The sequence below is a fragment of the Oncorhynchus tshawytscha genome, linkage group LG29, assembly GCF_018296145.1.
Source record: "Oncorhynchus tshawytscha isolate Ot180627B linkage group LG29, Otsh_v2.0, whole genome shotgun sequence".
Taxonomy (NCBI): domain Eukaryota; kingdom Metazoa; phylum Chordata; class Actinopteri; order Salmoniformes; family Salmonidae; genus Oncorhynchus; species Oncorhynchus tshawytscha.
In genome coordinates, this window is record NC_056457.1 from 14,318,829 (window position 1) to 14,338,305 (window position 19,477).

At 42.9% G+C, this 19,477-nt stretch overlaps 1 protein-coding gene across 1 annotated transcript in view; it reads right to left on the reverse strand.

Moving 5' to 3' along the window:
* LOC112227581 (rho GTPase-activating protein 21-like) overlaps positions 1–13,041 on the reverse strand; it is a 119,738-nt gene extending 106,697 nt beyond the window's left edge. Inside the window, exons 1-3 of the mRNA XM_042308925.1 lie at positions 12,813–13,041; positions 12,599–12,650; positions 11,297–11,538 (exon numbers count right to left, since the gene is read on the reverse strand). Coding sequence (XP_042164859.1) covers positions 11,297–11,371 — 75 coding nt within the window. The 5' untranslated portion in view covers positions 11,372–11,538; positions 12,599–12,650; positions 12,813–13,041. The remainder of the gene's footprint in view (positions 1–11,296; positions 11,539–12,598; positions 12,651–12,812) is intronic.
* Between the last annotated feature and the right edge of the window lie 6,436 nt (positions 13,042–19,477).

Sequence of the window (19,477 nt, forward strand, 5' to 3'; positions counted from 1 at the left end):
AACCGTATAGCTTCCGTCCCTCTCCCTGCCCCTCCCTGGGCTCGAACCAGGAGCACATCGACAACAGCCACCCTCGAAGCATCGTTACCCATCACGCTGCAAGGGGAACAACTAGGGGAACAACTACTCCAAGTCTCAGAGTGACGTTTGAAACGCTATTAGCGCGCACCCCACTAACTAGCTAGCCATTTAACATCGGTTACACCAGCCTAATCTCGGGAGTTGATAGACTTGAAGTCATAAACAGTGCAATGCTTGAAGCATTGCGAAGAGCTGCTGGCAGATGCACAAAAGTGCTGTTTGAATGAATGCTTACGAGCCTGCTGATGCCTACTACCGCTCAAGTTAGACTGCTCTATCCCTTATCAAATCATAGACAGAATTATAACATAACACAGAAATACTACACAGTATTAGGTCATTAATATGGTCAAATCCGGAAACTATCATTTAAAAAATAAAATGTTTATTCTTTCAGTGAAATACAGAACCGTTCCATATTTTATCTAACAGGTGGCATCCATAAGTCTAAATATTCCTGTTACATTGCACAACCTTCAATGTTATGTCATAATTACATAAAATTCTGGCAAATTAGTTTGCAACGAGCCAGGCGGCCCAAACTGTTGCATATTCCCTGACTTTCTTTTAACTAAATATGCAGGTTTAAAAATATATACTTCTGTGTATTGATTTTAAGAAAGGCATTGATGTTTATGGTTAGGTACATTCGTGCAACGATGCTTTTTTTTTTTTTTGCAAATGCGCTTTTGTTAAATCATCCCCCGTTTGGCGAAGTTGGCTGTCTTTGTTAGGAAGAAATAGTCTTCACAGTTCGCAACGAGCCAGGTGGCCCAAACTGCTGTATATACCCCGACTCTGTTGCAAGAGAAGTGACACAATTTACCTAGTTAAAATAAATTAATGTTAGCAGGCAACTAAATATGCAGGTTTAAAAAAATATACTTGTGTATTGATTTTAAGAAAGGCATTGATGTTTATGGTTAGGTACACATTGGTGCAACGACAGTGCTCTTTTCGTGAATGCGCTTGTTAAATCACCTGTTTGGCAAAGTAGGCTGTGATTCAATGATAAATTAACAGGCACCACATCGATTATACAGGACAAGCTAGATAAACTAGTAATATCAACAACCATGTGTAGTTAACTAGTGATTATGTTAAGATATATATTTTTTATAAGATGCGTACATTTTTTTATTTTACCTTTATTTAACCAGGTAGGCAAGTTGAGAACAAGTTTACAATTGCGACCTGGCCAAATGCTAGCTAGCACCTTACCTTGGCTCCTTGCTGCACTCGCATAACAGGTAGTCTGCCACGCAGTCTCCTCGTGGAGTGCAATGTAATCGGCCATGATCGGTGTCCAAAAACGCCGACTGTTATGAAAACTTGAAAATCGGCCCTAATTAAATCGCCCATTCCGATTAAAATCGGTCGACCTCTACTCAGTATCTCAAAAACAAAACCAATAAAACCCAAGAGACTGGATTAGCTAAAAGAATATGAGAGCACTGGATTATTGAAGGGTGAATATGCAGAGTTGTGTGCTGCTGGAACCCTTGATGTTCTATCATATCCAGAGGGTTATTATTTTGCGACATTAACGGTTTCATCACTGAAACCTGTGATGCTCACATCAGAACCGAAATTACCGAGGCCATGACTAATTACCAGCCTAACAGTGGCAGACAATGAGATTGAGTAGAGGGCTACAGGGCCTTCATGCATTTTTTATACTACCTTACTACACACGCACACACACAATAAATTAGAGAATCACAGGATGTCAGCTTGCCACTGCCTGAAGGGAAAAGCTCAACAATCCAATAGCCCATGTGCATAGGGATAGCTAAAACCAACACACACTAACACTGCCAAGCTATACCTCTAGCCCCATTGGTGCAGACTTTAGACCTATGTGAAAGAAAGAATGCTCAGGAGTGTATCTAGCATGTTAAGGCTGGAATCAGCTTATGAAACCCTAACCCATCTTTCTATTGTTAGTTATTGTGATAACTCTGTGTGGAATGGATGTAGGTGACAGAGGAATAGGTTTGGGGATCAACTTATATCAGAGGTGTCTGACAGTGTAGGCAGTAGCACGTTCAGGGGACCACTGTGGGTCAGAAGGCTACAAAACACACTGGTGTCAGGCAGGTCACTCACCATGTCTAGACTGGATGACCCACTCGGGGCCCCATCCACGGCATCGCATCAACAAAGTGGGAGGATTCATAGCCATTGGCCCCTGTAACCACCGCACTCTCCCCCAGGTACATAATCACAACCCATGACTGACTTCGGAAATGACTGCTCTGCTCCCTATGAGCATAACCCTTCAAAATAGCCATTAGGCTAACTGGCAAAATCAAAAATGTGGTGTGACCAATGAAAAGCTGCCGTTTCGTCAATGTAGCTAATGCAAAAGATCAAAGACGACAAAGGCTGTGGAAGGCATGATGGGGACTAAGCTAATCCAGACAAATCTGTCACTCTCATACATAATGTGTCCAAAACATCTGGAAAGAGGAGAGATGAAAAGGGCAAACAACAACAAAGAATTTGGAAAATACCACGTGTGAGCCTCTGCCTATAAATAGCAGCTGAACAACATGCTGTTGTAACGTTCTGCTGAAACGTGGCTGTGCACCCCCCATCCCATCCCCCACTACCAGGAATAGGCTGGTCCAGAGCACCATCACCCCATTCCCCACCAATATAATCCAATTAATCCTGAGTTATGGATCGTGTGGTGCAGACGTGCAGTTCCATCGCTCGTCCCCACACACACACACACAAAATCAATGCCCAACGCACAGGCCCTGCTGCTCTGAACGACACACAGTGCATGCATGTGCCATGAGGGACAGAGACATGGTATTGTATCACAGTCTAAACTACACCTACTCCAAACAGCTTAATCTAGGTGAACTGAACTGTGAACCGACATACAGTGAGTGGGCTATGGTGTCAGGTCAACTACAGGTCTCGGTTTCTAAGATTTCCCAATACATTGGCCAAAGGATATTTTACAAAAACACCAAACATCGGCCTCCGACATTAGAATAAGAACTACATTTTCTCTACCGTTCCCTCATTCTGCCGTTCATTCATGAAATCATTCATTCATCAGGGTGCCCTTGCTCATTTTCAGTACTGACGCCGACAGGAAATAATGTGGTTTCCTGCCAAGAACCTCAAAGCCCCTACTAACACCAGAGCTCAAGATATGACCCCGATAACAACCTTACGTAAGCTCTCATTGAAAAACACACAGGAAAAGAAGTGAAAGTGCTTTTGGAGGTAGATTTGCAAGTCAGGAGAAAAGCTGGTATGCAGGAAATTACTGGTAAGGAAACGAAAAGGACAGGCAACTTCTCCCCATTAGATTTGTGGTCTGAGATCTACGCACATCAAAGGTTTAGATGCCACTTCCAATAATTGAGAATTATTTGTCTTTATGGGAATCGGTTTGGTATAACAACTGCATGTAGCCTATCAGCTGAAGAGTAGCTGGAAGATGACGCAGTTGTACATCAAAGAAACCATATTTCCAAGGCAATTTCTGTTATGGAGGGAGATAAGTGTTAGTCAGCGGCCGTCAAAAGGCATTGAAAGAGACCAAACTTTTAGCATCTGTGTCGTGAAGGAGTGAGACAGAGAGAAGGGGGGGGGTGTTGACAGGATGGCTGATCAGGCTCATAGCAGTTGGTGGCAGCCGGTCACTATTTGGCATGACAATGCCCATCCCTCTGTACGCACATTAATCCATCCGCACCGACAGTGTTTATCTGTGACTTGATGAATAAAAACTAGAGGGAAACAAATGAAAAAAGAAAAAAAAGGAGAAACGGAGAGAGTACGACCGCAATGTAAGGTGGGCGAAGTTGCGTCCTTGTACTTCATACTACTACATATCAGCATCAGTGTGGCGTGTCTTGAGAAACAGAAAGACAGAGGCAGCATAGACGCCTTGGGCATATGTAATGGACACCACCTCGGCTTCAGTGAGCATTAGACTGGTGCTGCAGTGTCTGTCTGCCTGTCTTTCCCCTCCTCCACTTCTTTCTACACCGTCCCTTTATCTTCCAGAAGGACGGGGGCATCCAGGCAGAAGAAGCTGTGACAGTGAGCCAGTTGGAGTAAAGAGGGGGGGAGAGGGAAAGAGAGAGAGAAAGAAAAGGGCTGGCATGTTTTCCACCAGCTAATCTCTCTTCTTCCTGACCCCCTCCCCTCTTCATCCATCCGTCCCTCTCTCCAGTGCCATAATGGCATTCAGCTCATAGCCAGTTTGAGAGAGAGAGAGAGAGATAACATCCAGCAGGGCCAAGCCGTGAGGGGACTTCATCCCTCGACCAGAAGAAAAGATGGGGTCAATGCAAAGAAAAAAATGGGGTCAACGCGTGGTAGGTAACGGCCACACATACAGTACCAGTCAAAAGTTTGGACACACCTACTCATTCAAGGGTTTTTTCCCTTTATTTGTACTATTTCCTACATTGTTGAATAATAGTGAAGAAATCAGAACTATGAAATAACACATATGGAATCAAAAAAAAAAGTTTTAAAATCAAAATATGTTTTACATTGAGATTCTTCAAAGTAGCCACCCTTTGCCTCAAAGAAAGTGTTGCACACTCTTGGCATTCTCTCAACTAGCTTCATGAGGTAGTCACCTGGAATGCATTTCAAATAACAGGTGTGCCTTCTTTCCTTGTGTTGTGACAATTTAGGGGTGGTACACAGAAGATAGCCCTATTTAGTAAAAGTGTAGGTCCATATTATGGCAAGAATAGCTCAAATAAGCAAAGAGAAATGACAGTCCATCATTACTTTAAAGACATGAAGGTCAGTCAATACAGAACATTTCAAGAGCAGTTGCGAAAACAATCAAGTGCCATGATGAAACTGGCTCTCATGAGGACTGCCACAGGAATGGAAGAGCAGAGTTACCTCTGCTACAGATGATAAGTTCATTAGAGTTACCAGCCACAAAATGTAGCTCAAATAAATGTTTCACAGAGTTCAACATCAACTGTTCAGAGGAGACTACGTGAATCAGGCCTTCGTGGTCGAATTGCTGCAAAGAAACCACTACTAAAAGGACACCATTAATAAGAAGAGACACGAGCAATGGACATTAGACCGGTGGAAATCTGTCCTTTGGGTCCGATGAGTCCAAATTTGAGATTTTTGGTTCCAACTGCCGTGTCTTTGTGAGACGCAGAGTTGGTTAACGGATGATCTCTGCGTGTGTATTTCCCACGTGAAGCATGGAGGTGGTATGATGGTGCTTTGCTGGTGACACTGTCGGTTATTTATTTAGAATTCAAGGCACACTTAACTAGCATGGCTACCACAGCATTCTGCAGCGATACGCCATCCCATCTGGTTTGCGCTTAGTGGGATTATCATTTGTTTTTCAACAGTCACCCAGCATTGTCCTGTGTAAGGGTTATTTGACCAAGAAGGAGAGTGATGAGTGCTGCATCAGATGACCTGGTCTCCACAATCACCTGACATCAACCCAGATGAGATGGTTTGGTAAGAGTTTGACCACAGAGTGAAGGGAAATCAGCCAACAAGTGCTCAGCATATATGGGAACACCTTCGACTGTTGGAAAAGCCTTCCAAGTGAAGCTGGTTGAGAGAATGCCGAGTGTGCGCAAAGCTGTCATCAAGGCAAAGGGTGGCTACTTTGAAGACTCTCAAATGTAAAATATATTTTGATTTGTTTAACACTTTTTTGGTTACTACATTATTCCATATGTGTTATTTCGTAGTAGAATAATACTGAAGACATCAAAACCATGTAGAAAATAGTAAAAATAAAGAAAAACCCTGGAATGAGTAGGTGTGTCCAAATGAAACACACCACGGCAAAGTAGCTATGAATAGGTGACCTTCAGTCCAACGAGGCCACACGTCAGAGCTTCCTATTGTCTCTTCCAGGGAAAAAAAAGGGGCAATTGATGGCAGGCTTGACCCAGATAGGGAATGCCCAAAAACACATTGGACACACACTCACAGTCGTGACAATAACAGGCTGAGGGCCAATCTTGGTGTTTGCATACAGGGAAAGCCCTTAGAAAGGACACTCCTGGTAAATCCCCCAAGACAGGGTGTGTGTTTCTTGTATGGGGGGGGCATAATGATCTTTCCCTGGGTGGAGTTCAGGTCAGGGGCTTGTGTTGAGGACTTGTTTATATGAAGAAACCTTGAGGAAAGTGCATAGAGGGCATTGAGCTGCAGACGAGGGAGAAGCAGAGCAAATTCGTTTTTTCAAATCTCCACAATTCCAGCTCATTTGTATTTCTAACTTAAGCATTGATGAATGACAAAACAAAATGAAAGGAAATATTTACTTAAGGATGAGATTAAATCTCAAACCCCCCCCAAAAAGAAAAATCATGTGACGAAAAAAAAACTTCAGCTCATCGTAACAGTGAGATCATAAAAGGCGTAATTGAGACTGGGACTCCATCAAAATGTGTCTGACACGAGGACTGTGGTGTTGGGATAGACTGTGGGAAAGTCTTTTACTTCGAGTTTCCACCCAAACCGGACAGCATTCACATGGACACTACAGTCCACATGGAGTGCACTGACCACAGAACATCAAACTCACTGTTAAAAATAGCGCTTTCTGGAAACTGGCATTCTGGCTTCAAGCAGAATGTCAGGGAAGGAAATAATGTTTTTTTTTTTACTTCAACTCCCTGGGGTTAAATATAGCGTCACAGAAAACATGTCGGAATAGAGGGCGAGTGAAAGACAAACGCATCGGGGATAAAAGAGCAGGATTTACAGGGGAGGGAGAGGCTACGTCTAGTGGAAAGAGGAGTGCATCAACAGCACTCAAAACACAGCTACTCCTCTTTCCCTCCCTCGCTCTCTCTGAGCAGGGGATGGATCAATACATGTCGGAAAGAGGAAACACAGATAGCCATTGGAGGTTGGGTACAATGACAACCGGCACTGACCTAGTGCAGGAATGCACACCCCTGCATCAACACGAACAAGATGAAATGGTTTGAACCATCATAGTCAGAGGTAGTTGGTTAGGGAGGGACAGCGACAGACCTTCCTCACTAACACCCTTTTATAACGGATCAATACGTCACAAATTCTGAGCAAACAGCTCAACAGCCATAGTATTATGTGAATGAAAGGGTAGGCAACAGGACCATAGGTCCTTCTAATTGTGGATTGAGCATCATGTTTGGGTTAGTTGAGAGTGGTAAGAGGGGATCACCCAGGATGAACCCCAGAGGCAGACACTCACGAGGAGAGAGGCCTCAGCTGGTCATGCTGGACCCAGCCCTGAATACAGGGGGGTTGAGGAGTGGGGTGTGTATGTGGAGTGTTTTTCTCCTAATGACTGTGAGCAGCTGTGCCTAAATTACCCCTGCGTGGCTACCGTCACTTTCCTCACAGCCGGGGAGAGGGGGTTAGGAGAAGACAGGCCTTGAAATCTCCCTCATTAAGGGGATGGGAGTGAATGGGACAGAGGCAGCTCCACTACAACCCCCCCCCAGCCTCTGTCCTGCCCTGGTTGCCTGGGGCCTGAACTCTCATTAGACCCGAGGGAATGGGATTTCATAAGCAGTGGCGCTTGGGTACGAGACAAGGGATGGAAGTGTGTGTGTCTGCGTGTGTGTTAGCAGGTACAGAGTAGCACCTGCCCAGTTCCCACATGCCAGGCCGCAGGTGCTGATTATTGCTCACAAAAGGGGGCTTCGGGCGTAAAGAGCACAGCGCTGACACGTGGCTACATCTTTGCATTTCCATCTACCTCCATGTTTGAAAGGAGAAATTGTGAAATAAGAGGGGCATTTGTTCTTCAGGATCCTACATCAACCTCTGGAGGATCTCCCCTTTGACCGCTGTCATTTTTCAAATAGTGGACTGGGACATAGGCCTTTGGGCAGAGCGGTCCTGCATTGTCATCTTTGGGGTCTTTAAACAGTGGTGTAAAGTACTCAAGGAAAAATACTTTAAAGTACTACTAGTTTTTATTGGGTATTTATAACTTTTACTTCACTACATTCCTAAAGAAAATATTGTACTTTTTACTCCATACATTTGACTGAGAAACCCAAAGTACTCCTTATATTTTCAATGCGTAGCAGGACAGGGAAACTGTGAAATTGATGCAATTATCAAGAGAACACATGGTCATCCCTACAGGCTGGCTGACTCACTAAACAGAAATGCATCTTTTGTAAATAATGTCTGAGCGTGCCCCTGCCTATCCGTACATTTTAAAAACAAGAAAAACGGTGCCGTCTGCTTTGCTTAACATATGGAATTTGAAATGATTTATAATTTTACTTCTACTTTTGATACTTAAGTATCAAAAGTACATGTAATTGCTAAAATATACTTATGTATATTTAAAACCAAATACTTTTACTCAAGTACTATTTTACTGGGTGACTTTCACTTTTACTTGAATAACTTTCTATTAGGATATCTATACTTTTACTCAAGTATGACAATTGGGTACTTTTTCCACCACTGTCTTTAAGAGCCCTCAGCTGCAATTGTGGACATTTATCATCCAAAAACAAAGTTTGAGACAGGCAATTCCATGGTAATGGAATGACAATGAGACTGAAATGTTTTCACTATCAAAATGTATACCAAACAAAAACTATGTATTTCAATGTTTAACAAACAGTATAACTATGCACAATGACTACTTTTAACAATTTCCACTGCACATTTTACAAAACAAAACTGTGGGAGGTTTTACCGCAATTATGTTAGCAAACTTTGCATCTGCAGTTTTCCAGTAAATGTGGTTTTTTTTAAAACTGTGTAAACTGTTCAAAGTAGCCATTTTGCATAGCGGTATGGTTTATTAAAGTGAAAATTTTGAGTCTCAGCATAATGCCATTACCATAGAATCACCCAGCAGCACAGCGTTAAATGAAGGCACAGACAAGTGAAACAGCGCTGAAATAGGGAAGAAGTGGGACTGTAAGTACATGTTTGCTTACAGTAGTAAGTACCGGGAAAGAGGGGGAATGCGAGAAAGAGAGGACATTATACAAAAACATGATAGATGCAAAATGTATGTGTCTGCTGAAGGATTCAGAATCACCTGCTGTGAAACTGTGGTTATAGTTTAACTTGGTGAAGAGGAAATCTTTAGGTGGCTTGAGAGGTACTAGACTGGAACAACTGCTGGGAGTAAAACCAAACCACAAGGCTACTTCACAGATCCATGCCTGGCTATAAAAGTCATAGCCTTCCAGAATATGGAACCAAGTATGCTGTAGTTTTTTTTAGGTGTTATTCCCCCTCCATGCTTGCTTCATAATGTATTATAGGGCTTTATTGTCTGCTTTGAGCTTCGAGATCCGCACCGCTTCGAACTTGGGACTTCAGAATAGCTTACCTCAGACAACTTCTGACCGCCAATGATCACACCTGCACACCTCACTCTCCCTTTCCATGGCGCCCCTTCCTTCCAACACTCCCCTGCCATCCATTCCTTGCCTGCCCTGCTCCCAACGATTTGACATCCATACAGTACACACTCCTGCACTGGGTAAGAGGATTACGCAGTAGTGGTTTTGCCATTTCGCATGACGGGTTAATCCAAAACATGCTGTTGCTATACTGTTATGACATGCAGCCAGCCTCTGATGACGATGATGTAACTGTGGATGCCACTGTGCTCATGGGGGCTTGGGATGAGGTTAGAGATGTGTTCTAGAATGTGGCATTTATCTTAGCTTGGTATAGGGCTGGCCAGAAAATGGACAGTAAGATTAGATCAGCAAATGGAAATTCTATTTGGACGCCGTAAGCACTCGGAAAGTGGTTATAAAAAAACAGAAGTGAACTCTGTCACCTCACACGCCGGCAGATGTGAATGCCGTCGCATTGCTCTGCAACACTTAAGTCACTCAGTGGGAGTTTGTACATAGAAACTTTGCACCGGGATTCACAGCAGCGCAAAAGGTCATGGGTTTATGAAAGTGAGGATCATTATCAAACAGCAGTGTCGTGTAGTCTTTTTAATAGCATTCAGCAAGTGTTGGTGATGGTCAGCATCAAGTGTACCTATTGGCCTGAAATAACAGATGGCATGAGCCATCACACTCACAAACCACCTTGTATTCCAGACATAGGCCTATTGATGTACAGGTAACTGCCAACAAAATACAGAAACACTTGAGTAAATGAGGCATACAAAGTATTTTGAAAGCAGACCTTTCCACACAGGTGTGGTTCCTGAGTTAATTAAGCAATCCCATCACGCTCATGTATAGAAATGATAGGCAGGACATTACTTTGGCTACCATGGCTACGCCCCCATAGTATGACAATGTCCCCATCCACACAGGGCAAGAGTGGTCACTGAATGGTCTGATGAGAATGAAAAATATGTCAACCATATGCCATTTGCCGTCTAAGTCGCCAGATCTCAACCAAATTGAACACTTATGGGAGATTCTGGAGCAGTGCCTGAGACAGTGTTTTCCACCTCCATCAACAAAACACCAATGGAATTTCTTGTGGAAGAATGAGTTCCAGATACTTGTAGAATCTATGCCACGGTGCATTGAAGCTGTTCTGGCTCGTGGTGGACCAACACCCTATTAAAAAAAGACACTTTATGGTGGGGTTTGCTTTATTTTGGCAGTTACCTGTACATCACTAACAACAAGCATGGCATCAAGTCCTCCATGCATCACAATAACATTCTGTGGGTTACAAAACAATGAAAGCATTACAAGTCTGACCTATTATAGTCAGTTGGTCTGAGGTAAATGCTATAGTCTCAAATGTGTTGCTGTTCCAACAGGTGGTGTGCATTGTGCTTGTTTCCGGCATAAGTGTCAATCACTAGTGAGCGTGAACCAAGTACAAAACATTGTGTAGCAAGTGCAACACAGTGCCAGTGTTGATAAAAAAGGATCACACTGAAATTATGCCATCAAGAGCACAGTTTCTCCTTTGAATTGGTTCAGGAACTCTAATCAAAGGGCTTGTTGATTGACACCCCAGTGATAGACAGCTGTTATCTCTAGACTACATTGGTGATTAAAATGCATTCCTAGGATTTGTGTCTATGCAAATTTAACAAACTCAATATTACACACATATCCACACCATTTTACAGCTGTGGGTGGGCAAGACACGCCACTGTCACAATTAGAAACAAGCACTTGTCTGATGTGAGATTGCACCGCAAGTTTACGGGGACTGTCACATTCTCAGCCTTACCACACCTAAAATGTGGGAAAAGTCTTACCTCACAACTTCGAGATACGTCTCCGTGTTTATTCTCTTCATCGTCTTGCGGTGAATCAGTCCAAAGTGTCGCCATTATTTCATTTCAAACCACCAAGGCAAAAGTCCTTTGGAGCCCACATTGAGAAAGGGGGAGAGATCCAAAACCAAGTGATAGGCTACTCCGTTCAGCCACAGTGGGAGCAGAAAGGGTTCTAATCCACACCACAGTCCTCCCTCTTCATTTTCGTTGATTGTAAAACTCTACATGGAATAAACACAGTAGAAAGTTAAAAGATGATGAAATGAATACATGCACCCTATCCGAGACTCACAACAAGCACCTCCCCAGTAGGCCATTTGAATGACTGGGTCTTGTGCTTCTTGGTCTCAGTAAAAAAAAAAAAAAAAAAGTTTTAAAAAAAGTTTTAGGCTACATTCACAAATGTTTACACACTGGTGGGATACCCATGGGCCTTCAAATATACTCTGTCACATTGGTTATTATGCAACGAAAGACCAACACAATAACACATTCAATATAAGCCATCTCTAAACAAATGTAATTGCTCTTGTATTCCACATTGAGTTGCGCATCAGTCCAGGATCCAATCCTGTTGAGAGCACTTCGGCAGGAGATGGCTACTTGTACTGTATTACACTACTATTGCTTGTAAACAATGAACTGTGATTATCATAATCCTGCATGGTCCGATCTCAGTTGCCATCAGATGCAATGAAGTGCGTTGTTGTCATTGTCGCATGATTGTGGTATCCACTTGTTTGACCTAAATCGAGATACTGACGACAGTCGACAGCTGGGTTACATGCCTTTTGATAAGCATGTGGTATAACGACCAAGTCGCTTAGGGTGTTTTTTTTGTTATATATATATATTTTTTATTACTTTGTTGCAATGCTTGACCGATGTCCAATGCCAAATGGTCAGGTGTAGATATGCATAATACATAATAAAATTGATATTAATCAAAATACTATTCTGTTTAGAGACACGACTGGATTGCATACACACAGTAGTCTAAGATTGACGCACGAGTTTTCTGGATAGGTTGCCAATGAAAGCACGAGCAAATATCAGCCATCATGCGCCCAAAGCCACACAACGAACTACCACAGAGAACGTTCAATGGAACTATGGTTTATAGTTGTCGCAAAATAGCCACATCATTCGGTCCAGCTCTAAATTGAAACGCTTTCGGCGAGTGTGTTTACAAAAACAACATTGTATCACAACACAAGTTTATATCAAACAAACAGCAACTGAAGCTGTCGGTAGGACAGTACATCTGCATGAGCAACCTACCTGTTACAAATTCATGGAGAACTCCGTAACACAAAATGATACATTGTCCTCGCTTTAGAAGAAGAGAAATGACTGTTACTCATAGAAGTAATTCAAAAGCAATAGGCAATGTGTCAAATGCAAGTGTGTTTTCGCTGACTACCATTACCAAAGACCACAACAAGCGGGCTATTTTCGTTTGAGTAGTTATCACTGGATAGCTAGTGCTAGCTACCTGTTAGGAAAATCAGGCTAAAAAACAAGGTAAACGCCCATTACAATAGATTTACTATTTTGACCACGCGAGAAATTTCAGGGCGTTGTTCTTCATTAAAATTCATAAAATCCGAGAGGGTTCTTCATCCACATTTCATAACAGAATTGAATCAAAAAGTAATTCGTCGTATTCCTTTTTGGTCCCTGTTGGCAGCGCGCAACAGACTAGGTTGCAGGATGGACGAATCTCCGATTTTCTACAAACACCGCCCCTCTGCTCACTCTCGGGTCTATTATCCAATCACATTCAACGTTTAAAATCGTGTTTTTAAACCCAGCCAACTGGACAGGTTCTTACGTAAAATGTCCAGGAATATTAGTGGTCACTTCAGTAACACATCACTAAACGTTTGATCAGGGTGTTTTTTTTAAATACACACGTCAATCAAGTGGCTTTTTACAGGATCATCGATGCTTTGACCTATAGGCATAATTAAACAATCTAAAGGTAATTTGGTGAGCTGTGGAAGCCCGCTAAAAACTTTGGTGTGTGTGTGTGTGTGTGTGTGTGTGTGTGTGTGTGAGAGAGAGAGAGAGAGAGAGAGAGAGAGAGAGAGAGAGAGAGTACGTGACACTATGTCTTGCCAGCTTCACATAACCCAATTGAATTAACCTGGAGGATGCCAAAACTTTGTATTCTGCACTTTCATTCGGGTCTGGTACAGTGTATAGTAACCTACTATCCATAATGAGTCAAAGTGCAGCGCAGAGCACAGTCAACTCTTGTCAGAAAATAGTGTCAGCTGAATGGAGGGCCTTGGCGTGATGGGCATAGCTGAGCTGGAATTCCTGTTCTCCTCTGGCTCTTTGACAAATAGCTTCCTGCATAGTCTGTTAAGAAAAATACAATACATCTTATCTAGAGAACCTCCTTCCCTGTTCCTATTATGCTAAGCTATCAGAACCTTTTTCTATAGGCCTATTTCCACATCTCAGTGTATTTCCTTGGCATGTCATAGATAATATTAGCTCTTTGAGCAAGATTCACACATTTCCCCCTCCTTCAGTTCTTGAATGGTTCCAACGTGTTCCTTGAGTTGTAATATGCCACTTGCCATTCACGGGCTGGATCCCTAACTGTATTATTGTGACATGTAGGGCATGGTGGACACATGGGACTCCATAATGCATGAAAAAGGCTCCACAGCTGATCCAGACAAAGACAAAGGGGGACAATGTTCTGTTTGCAGTGTACTCCAACAGAACAATAGAAGTGGGACAATAGGAGGACTCTTTTGACCCATTATGTGTTGAGGGCTCCCTAGCTTCAGAGAGAATCCATTGTTTAAAGAGCCGCTGGACCCTCAACCAGACAGTGCAGGCTTGAGCTTTATTTTTGGAGGGGTTTGCATACTATTGTAGCAAAAACATATTAGTTTGTATGCTGTTTATTAATACACTATGTATGGGACATTCATGATAGGTTTAGTAGTGTGAAAATAGTATCACAGAGTTATACTGTGGGCATACTGTAGCAGCTTTAATTACTGCAGCCAAGTTGATTTACAGCAACATTTTGTAGACTGAGAAATTGCTATGACTATTGAAGAAACACTGGTGCTTTTCCCTCACAAACAACAAATGGCATTCAATTTCTCAATTTGTTATATGGAATGACATTTGACTGATATAAAATGTTGAGTTACAATGCAGAAATAAAACTGAAGCGCTGAATTTACCATCTCACAAAGTAAAAACAAAAAGTGATGTTTTCTAGGGCACACTTCTAAAGAACACGTAGCATTACCTCAGCTAGCATAGCTTCACGGCTTCCTATTATCCTGTTATAGGTTGAAACAGAATCAGGTGCTGAAGTAGGCCTTATAAATAACCCTAGTTTCTACCCAAAGAAGAGGGATATGAGGAGGTACATGATTTTATTTTATTTAACCTTTATTTAACTAGGCAACAAATTATTATTTACAATGACGGCCTACACCGGCCAAACCCGGACGACACTGGGCCAATTGTGCGCCACCCTATGGGACTCCCAATCACGGCTGGTTGTAATACAGCCTGGATTCAAATCAGGGTGTCTGTAATGACGCCTCTAGGACTGAAATGCAGTGCCTTAGATTGCTGCGCCACTCGGGAGCCTAATACATATGATACATATAATCTTGAAATGAATATCTCCTGCTTTTAGACAGCCAATAAAAACAGCATTAGCCCACGAAGCTTACAATTCTGCCTTATCCCACACACTGCATTATGTGTGGTGGCTAAATACTGTTTTATTGAGTTCGTTCATCAATGAAAAATAAAAGGCTTTAGGTAGGTGACAGCAACACTGTATACTTCTGGTTTCATATTTCGCAAACAAAGCATCCTTCACTCATGCTGCCAAACATACCCTCGTAAAACTGACCATCCTACTGATCCTCGACCAATACAATACTCAATAAATTGGATACAGTCTATCACAGTGCCATTCGTTTTGTCACTAAAGCCCCATATACTACCCACCACTGCGACCTGTACGCTCTCGTTGGCTGGCCCTCGCTTCATACTCGTCGCCAAACCCACTGGCTCCAGGTCATCTACAAGACCCTGCTAGGTAAAGTCCCCCTTATCTCAGTTCGCTGGTCACCATAGCAGCACCCACCTGTGGCACGCGCTCCAGCAGGTATATCTCTCTGGTCACCCCCAAAACCATTTCCTCCTTTGGCCGCCTCTCCTTTTGGTTGAACAAGTAGAGTTGGAACTGACCCACTGGGCACAAACTGGTTGAATCAACCTTGTTTCCACGACCTTTCAACAAAACAATCCAATGTGATGATGTTGAATCAACGTGGAAAACATAAAGGAATTTCAGGATTTTTTCAAACCTAACTTTTACCCTAAATCCAAAGAATTCAATGGTTTTGACCCTTTCAATTAACATTAGTTGACAAATAGATCAAACGTAAATAAAAACTAGACATTGAAATGACGTCTGTGACCACTTGGGAGTTGCACAATTGAATGAAACCCAACAGGAACCAATCAATGAAGCCCCCTAGCTACCTCTACTTGGAGCACGATGTACAGTAGACAAAGTACAACCACAGTGTGTGTGTCTATCAAAGGACATATACAGTGTTTATCTGTCTGTCAAAGTGTAACATTCTTTAGTCATTTAACATTCCAGTCATTTAGCAGACACTCTTATCCAGAGCGACTTATAGGAGCAATTAGGGTTAAGTGCCTTGCTGAATCAACATATTTTTCACCTAGTCAGCTCAGGGATTCAAACCAGCGACCTTTCAGTTACTTACTCGACACTCTTAAATGCTAGGTTACCTGCCACCCTAGGCTAAACATGACTTTGACACCTCTCAAAAGGTAGAACAAAGAAACAATAAGCTAGGGAGTAAACACGTTCAATCTGTTGTCCAGGTAATCTGAAATCAAATCCATGTCGCTCTGTTTAAACACTGACTCATCGGCTTCATATGTCAAGCGCATACATGTGTGACCATTCACAGGACCCAATTCCCATGTTGCTCTCTTTGTGCTCTCCCAGTCTACCTGTAGCCGACTTTCACTGCACGGCCCTGTCCTCTGTTCCTTCAGCGGAGCACTACAAAGCTCCAGAATAAGAACCCTGGCCGCCTCTTTGTCCACTCTCCCTCTCACCGGATCCCGCTCCAAGGTGACAGACAATGCCTTGCAGGTTCCCAGGGTGGCGTGGGGGACATTTAGCGCAGGGGGTAAGTTAACCGATGTCCCCAAGTGCTGATGTTCGATAAGGGACATAGAGTCACAGCACAATGGTGGCCATTGATCCTTCTGTATGACACATACACAGGCGAGACAAAATGCCCTGTAGTTCAGTGGAAGGGTGGCCTCCTACTAATCCCAACCTACGATAATTGGGATAACTGATGCTCTTAGTGAAAGAGGAGTGTTTATCAGGCTGGAGTTCAGTTTGTATTTCAGGACCCACTCAAAGCCTGTGTTTCACAGATGTATAGTGGAAAAAAGCTAAATAGGAGCTGTGGATGTATAGGTGGGTCTTCTGAGTGTGTAAGCCAATCTCACAATCACACAACCTGCCACCTGGACTCTTATCAGTCTTCTCCACCTCCATCTTTCTATCTTACTTCTCTGTTTGCAGGATTATTATTCAGGTCACCCATCCGGGAGAGGGCCATTGACTGCAGGTGATCCATTACGTTTTACCCGGGATAACCTTATTATGGGGAAGTCAAGTGCTTGGAAACTTCCGCGACCGGGAGGTCCATGTGGCGACGCACAATTGGCCCAGCGTCGTCCGGGTTAGGGAGGGTTTGGCCGACAGGGACATTCTTGTCTCATTGCGCACTAGCGACTTCTGTGGCGGGCCGGACGTAGTGCACGCTGACCAGGTCGCCAGGTGTACGGTGTTTCCTCCGACACATTGGTGCGGCTGGCTTCTGGGTTGGATGTGTGTTATGTCAAGAAGCAGTGCGGCTAGGTTGGTTTGTGTTTCGGAGTTTGCATGGCTCTCGACCTTCGCCTCTCCTGTGTGGGTACGGGAGTTGCAGCGATGAGACAAGACTGTAACTACTACCAATTGGATGCCACGAAATTGGGGAGAAAAAAGGGGCTACTTTTTTTTTTTTAAAGAGTGCTGGAAACTTTCCCTGCAGATACCTCATTGTCTGATGGCACACTTTTTTTGGCAGAGTGTGTTTGAAAGTATAGGCCTACAGCATTCACAATGCTCACAGAACTCAGTAGTTGAACTGTATGTCAACGATCCTACCACAAACTACGGTGGTCTGCAAATGGAGGATTACAAAGCATTGAAGGGGACGGGGTTGAAGGGTGAAGTCAATGACTCCTAAAGTACCTGAGAGAAGTAACGTGACGGTCAGTGAACGGAGAGTCCACCGACAGCCTGTATGGTCTCTCATTCTTTCAGTTGGCCCATCATGCTGTGTTAATGACAGAGCAGCTGAGTGCCTGGAATTCATTCTAGATTAAGCCAATGTTTTTCTTAGATGTGTGTATATGTATGTGTGGGTCATGTGCATTTGTTTATGTAATGTCTGTTTAGTTTTTCAAGTGATTAAGAGGCAAGTGTGCATGGCCACATGACAACTCTCCCCAAGTGCATGCTGTGTGAAGTGAAGCATGTTGGGAAGTGTAGTCCAGTGATATGCACAATTGACTTTTAGTCACCCAGAGACAAATACACATCCCAGGAGAATATGGGGAGGCTTGTAAACCAACACCACGGGTGGAGCACAGATTTTCCTTTGAACATCTTGTACTCTATTCATTAGTTTGGAGATTAAAAACATCCAACAGAAAAGCCTACAGACATGAGGAACAGCCTTATTACTGTAAACAACTTTCCAAAGTTAGGCCTGATATAATTTCCCACAATGCAACAGTATAAGACAGGTCACAACCTCATTATTGTAAAAAAATAAAAAAATAACCTAAGTTTAAAGGAAATAATAATTGTATGAACCGAACAGCCAAACATACAACTAAGGGAGTGGACTCAGAACAGGAGGAGAACTAACTGGTGACAGATGGTGAAAGCGAGTCCTGGCATTTTCATCCAAGTGCCCAGCTGACGCCCACACTGACTCATGGAACACAGGCTTGGAGTAGCAAAGAGAACCATTTGGCTCTCTAGTCTCCACCACACCACACCATCATACAGCTGTCTGTCTCCAAGCTCCAACCGACCATTGTGTTCGTTATGATTAGTGCTGACGACAGATGATTTGAGTTTAACGACACTTTCAGATCTGTCAGTGGATGAAATGGGTGAAACCCTGAAAGGAATTTTAGATTTATTTGAATTCCTCTGTGATTATTTATTGATGGCTTGATGTTTGGATAGAATATGTGCATAGAGATTTTTGTCATAAGCTATTAGGGTTTCTTAGTACATTCATTATCCATATCAATCCGACAACACCGCACTGCAACACTGTTTAAAAGATCCTGAAAGCCATGTCAGTTATTGGTTCAAATTGTTTGAGTTCAGCTACGTTTGCTGGAAGTTAAAGTAAAATCATTGCTGAAAATAAATAGGTCCACTGCATCGCTATTCGTTAGATGGAAGTGCTTGGTGAGTACTTATCCGGACATACAGTTCCTTTGTGATGTTCTTTTCACTCACTATGCTCTCTGGGCAGAAACACTTTGTTCCTATTACTTGACCCCTCATGTACCCCTCTACACAACACACACAAACACCCACCCACACATTAGAGAGAAAACCAGGAGGTCTGGTTTGCACTAAAATCTTCCCAATGGATCATTATTTTCCTGTTTCATTGTATATACTGTATAGCAACATACATTTTTGGATAGTCGTTGCCTCCTTGCATAGTTGAGCTAACTTCGAGCTAATGCAAACCATGTTTTGTGGCTTTCCAGGAAGGTTTCATGTTTGATTCCAAATTTGATCATAACATATAATGATTTACTAAGATAAAAGACAGAAAGACAAAGCGAGAGAAAGTGAACTTATGCCAGATAATAAACGGAGTTAGCTCAAATGACACTGAAGCTAAACAGGCAGTGTTGTTTTGCATCAACAGCTGGGTAGAAAAGACATAACATACATTTCAGGTGCTCCCTTTTTAAGTCAACATTCAACTCCTTCTTCAAACCTCTTCTCTTTCAATCAAAAGC